This window comes from Tasmannia lanceolata, unplaced genomic scaffold, assembly GCF_043159265.1.
Source record: "Tasmannia lanceolata isolate RefF3 unplaced genomic scaffold, GAP_Taslan_0.1 ptg000023l, whole genome shotgun sequence".
Classification (NCBI taxonomy): Eukaryota; Viridiplantae; Streptophyta; class Magnoliopsida; order Canellales; family Winteraceae; genus Tasmannia; species Tasmannia lanceolata.
Window position 1 is genome coordinate 7,240,447 of NW_027518700.1, and position 5,269 is coordinate 7,245,715.

The window sequence follows — 5,269 nt, forward strand, 5'->3', positions numbered from 1 at the left end:
TGTTTGGCTGTTGTGTGTCACAAAAAGATGCTTGGAGAGGGCCCCACATGCTTCAACAGCAGGATCTCTTTCTACCCTCTTATATATATCATTTAACCACACCTATCAAATATATATATCATTTAACCATCATTGAAGAGAGATGGGTATATCCAAAAAACCTTGGTTTCCCAAACCTTATCCTTCACTGCCTGCCGACACTTTCTTTTACCAAACCAAAGCCATATCCAGCAAAAGGAACAAAAAGAATAAAAAAATAAAGGAAGAGAAGCCATAAAGAGAAAAAAGAAAGAGGCATCAGATATCTTTAACTTTAAAAATAAACTGAATTGATTCAAATGTACAGATAACTGTTACACATCTCAGTATAAATGGATTGGAAAACAGAAGCTAACTTCAGCTTCTTCAAATACATATATGGCTTAATCTGAATACCAAACCACACCCAAGCAAGAATAAAGACTGATCCTACATATAACACAATCAATTCAAGAGAAAAATGTTTGTGACATACAGTGAAGACAAGAGAGCTCAAAGGGGAGAAAGATTCACAAAAATCCTATCTGGGTACCTTGAATACGAGAAACTTATTTATTAGAATGAAGGAGAAGAATCGAAAATTCAATGGGAAGATATTGAACAAGCTTCATTGAGTGAATGGAAAGCATTGTGGCTTCGAATTTCCGATTGGATGATTGAACAGATGGGATTTTTTTTTCTCTCATATTAGCTCATTTGCTCCCCAATTAGATCAAGACCCACGAGGAGAAAAGACACTCCTTGGAAGAGTAGGAAATAGAAATGGACTCCTTGAGCAGATAACAGGCTCCTGACCGACGCGGTGAGTAGGAGAAAAGCTAACGCGAGCTCTTTCTTGTAGATTTTGTTTATCTTTTTCACGGGAGGAGCTTCTGATTGCTCCTTCAATCTGTTCAGCTCGGCAAGCTCACTCTCCGAAGCACCTCTGTGAAGTTGTGGATGGCTTATGATCTTTGATTCTCTCTCAGCGGCAGCTATTAAATCGGATTCGGATGATCTACCTCCTTTTTTCGTGACAACCCACTCGTACGAACTCCCTAATTGGAAGAGTCCAGATACCATGGCATTGAACTTGGTCACAGACATGGTGTTCTCGAATAAAAGGTAGGGGACAATGAAAGGGAATGATCTAGGGGCAGGTAGAATGTTGAGAAACGACATGAAAACAGGGATATAGCAAATCACCCACATGGGTAACTCGGCCTCTGGCACGAACATTGTTAGAGGAAGAATTATACAAAACAATGTGAACGAATAGAAGGGAAGGATCAGCTTCCTCAAAAGAAAAAATAGCAATATTAAGTTTGCTTTCTTCCAAACTGATATCTGCAAAACAAAATTAAGGTCTCAGAAAAAACATAAGCGACGGCAACTGGATGGGAAAAGCTATGATGCTATTTATAATCAAAACTAGTAAGTTTTTTTCAGAAATGGAAACGAAATTTTATTCATAAAAACTGATTAAGGAATGGGACAAGATATCTTCTTCCAGTGAAAACAATTCTCCTTTCTACCCTTTTCAAAACCATAGTTTTAAATTTAGGCCGAAATCCAAAATTTTGGCTGAAGACCGAAACTGAAAGTACATTGAATCAGTTTTTTACAGGATTTCCCCGAAATTTTGCCTTGAAATCTCGTTTTTTACCCTTATTTACAAAATTTCTGTGAAATGTTAAAGATTTCCACCGAAATTTTTAAAATTTTCACTGAATTTAAAGCCAGAAATTTCCAACGAAAATTTATACATTTCGGTGGAAATTTTAAAATAGCCGAATTTTTTGTTATAGTATTACATGATTTCAGCTGAAATTTCCACCGAAACCTTGGTCAAAACATTAGATGCATCTATTTGAGAGCCATCCGCTTATCAAAACTAGGAAAGTGATGGTAACGGCAAGGTTAAAAATCTAGCAAGATGACAAACCTTGGATCTTATAATAGCAGGAAGACATAAGCGGAAAAGGTGCATTGGACCAGAATGCCAACGATGTTGCTGTTTCCGGTAGGCTTCATAAGACTCCGGAACTTCACAGAGGACCTGGAAAGCACTCTCACAAGTAAGATCAACAAGCAATAGTGACTAAAGCGAGCATTATAGAACTTACAGCTTTCCATGAAGAAACAATACCTTGACATCATTGAGGAAGATAAATTTCCACCCATTGAGATGGGCGCGAACAGCAATATCCATATCCTCAACTGTAGTCCTCTCAAGCCAACCACCAGACTCCTCCAAAGCTTTGATTCTCCAAACACCGGCGGTACCATTAAAACCAAAGAAGTTCAAGAAAACGCCATTAACCTGCTGCTCCACTTCAAAGTGGAAGCACAAATTAATGTTTTGGAGGCGAGTTAACAAATTCTCATCCTTGTTTACGAAAGACCATCGAGCCTGAACCAACCCTAGTTCGGGATTGTCCTGCACCACACAATAGAGGAGGAACTGATACACTATACACTAGAAGAATTGCATAGCCCTTGTGAAATTTGCTAAAACGGGGGGATTTGTTTACCTTAAAATATGGAACTGTTTGTTGGAGGAAATCTGGATTTGGTTGGAAATCAGCATCAAAAATTGCAACAAACTCATACCCTTTGACGTAGTCACAATTCATGGCAGACTTGAGATTCCCAGCTTTATAACCAGTTCTAACCAAGCGATGGCGATAGATAATATTGATGCCCTTTTGACTCCAATTGGTAACCTCCGCTTTTATCAAGCGTACTACGTTTTCATCATCAGAGTCGTCGAGAACTTGAATCAAGAGTCTTTCTTTCGGCCAATCAATCTGGCAGACAGCAGAAATGGATTGCTCGTATACCTGGAGGCAAAGCCAGATTGCTATCAAAATTCAGGAAGTGTTCCTTTGGGGGATGAATATCATAAAAAAGAACACCGGTAAGTTGATACGAGTTCCTATTTCCTCCGAAGTCTGCTAGGAATTCTATAACAAATATGATATGGGAATCCGGTGTATAACCAACTCAGAACCTGAGAATCACATAATGACGCGTGGAGAAATTGGAGAACCCTACTGCTCTATCTCCTTTTGTTGCTAAAAAATTCTAAAACTACGCTTTTCATATTCAAAATGAATGGAACAGTCACCATTCAAAAAAAAATGAATGGAACAGCCTTGCCATCCATGCCATGTGCTGAGAGGAGATTGGATGGGTTCCCCTGCTCAGTAACGCTATCAGTGCCGACAACATCACTCATTCTAGAATATAGTTGGATCTATTGCTATCATTACTACTTAGAATCTGTGTCTTTAATAAGGATAAAATGGGTACTAAAATCCACTTAATATGCAATCCACAGGTTTACTTCTTAGGCCCTGTTCGTTTAAGATTATGGCAAACGACTGTGAGTGCCAAACCGATTATTGGACTCAAAATTACATTTAAATTTGAGTACAATAATCGGTTTACCACTCACAATCGCTTGTCATAATCCTAATCAAATAGGGCCTTATACTGGATTATGAGCTTAAACTAAGCTATCAGAGATCCGAGAAGGAAAGAGACTATTATTTCCGAATAAAAGGAAAATAATATAACAAGAAAACAAAAACACAGCTGAGTTTCTTACCTCTCTCTCATTGCACATTGGTATCTGAACAAGAACCATGGGATACTCATAACCAGACCCTTCCACATCCTCGGATTTGAAAGGATCCCCTTCAATTCTAGGCTTGATTTTCTTGTACTTGATCCAAAAACACCCGATACATAAGATTAACCGATCCACAGACTGGGTAATGAAGAGGGCGACGCAGAAATTCGACAAGAATTGAATTAGCACAGCAATGTAGTCAGCTCGAAACGACAACCATGCGAGATAAGCCGTGTGCATCCACCCTTGGATCTCGGACGTCTGTGGGATGTGCAAATTGGGTTTCCTAAAATTCCAACCTTTATAGTGGGCTATCACCTCAAACACAAGAACTAACAATGAAACCACTAGAAACCCTCTGATGAACTTGAACAGTAACCGTCCTTTACTCGATTTGTCCGACTCCACAGCCACTCCCTGTTGGAAAATCAACCGTTTCTTAACCGCCCCAAGCAAAGCCCACAAAACCGTGGCAACCCAAGCAACGCAACCAACGGCTCGATGAGCCCTAAGAAGCAAAACCCATGTGAATTGTTTCGCATTCTTCCCACGATCCTTATCGACCTGTTGGAATGTGGAATCGGGGCCATCAATTTCCACAACTGAATAACTAGGGTTCTCCATTGTCACTATAACAGGGGTTCCTTTTCGTGATTCCTTCGCCCACCAGTCAGAGAAATCAAAGCTTGGAGCCATATCTCCTCAGATTTACAGTAGAGAGAAAGGCCCAATCCAAGAAACAAAACCCTAATTTATTTTTTTAAATAGTCTAACAAAACCCTAAATCTTCCCCAATGCCCCAAGCCTTCATAACCCAGATCTCAAAATCAAAATATTCAAAGAACCCATTTCAAGTTTCCCCATCAAAAACCAGATCCCCCTTCAAAGCCTCAAAAACCCACTTCTAAAACTGCATTTCAGACCCAATGTTGCAAGTAAAACCTAAGGAACTAGAGCTCTATCTACTACCCTGTTCTACAAGCTACCATTGGGAAAACAGCATAATAGAGAAAGGTATCTGCAGTTGTAAAGCTCTAAACCATGTGGGTATTATTCAATAACGCCAAAACAAATAAATCCTACATTTTAACTTTACAAAATATTACCCACAAACCATAAAAGAAAAAACCCTAGAACTACCAGATTACTCCACCACTTTGTAAAAAGGAAAAGAACCCAGTTTGGGTTTTGATAGTAGAGTAGAATCCAAGTCACAGAACATGAAAAAATAGTCTAAATGGCAGTAAAATAGCAAACACAAACATGTAGAAGTAAAAGTAGAAAAAATGGGTAGAAATAAATAGTTACAGACAATGTAGATCCCAACTGATTTTGATTTCCTCCAAATCTGAGCTCAAATGTCATTAACCTTCCTTTTGCTTTCCCTTAGATATGCCATAGATTGCATAAATTAAGCGAAATCTAGAAACAAGAAAAAGAAAATGAGGATTTTTTTATTTTTTTTAACATCTTTCTAACAGTGTGTAAAAGGACCGACTTTATGATGTCATGGCTTACTAATGTAATAATGCCATCACGCATGCTTCCATGTGATGTATGAAAATATCTGAGGTGAGGGAAATGACAAAACTATCCCCTTAATGAGTATATGTT

The 5,269-nt window shown here is 38.7% G+C and overlaps 1 protein-coding gene across 1 annotated transcript; it reads right to left on the minus strand.

Annotated features, from left to right (window-relative positions):
* Positions 1-306: 306 nt before the first annotated feature.
* On the minus strand, positions 307-5,051 carry LOC143856253 (putative xyloglucan glycosyltransferase 5). The gene is made up of 5 exons (XM_077366415.1): positions 3,632-5,051; positions 2,553-2,861; positions 2,168-2,458; positions 1,964-2,077; positions 307-1,365 (listed from the first exon to the last, which is right to left on the minus strand). The coding sequence occupies exons 1-5, from the start codon at positions 4,349-4,351 to the stop codon at positions 727-729; spliced, it is 2,073 nt and encodes a 690-aa protein (XP_077222530.1). The 5' UTR covers positions 4,352-5,051; the 3' UTR covers positions 307-726.
* Between the last annotated feature and the right edge of the window lie 218 nt (positions 5,052-5,269).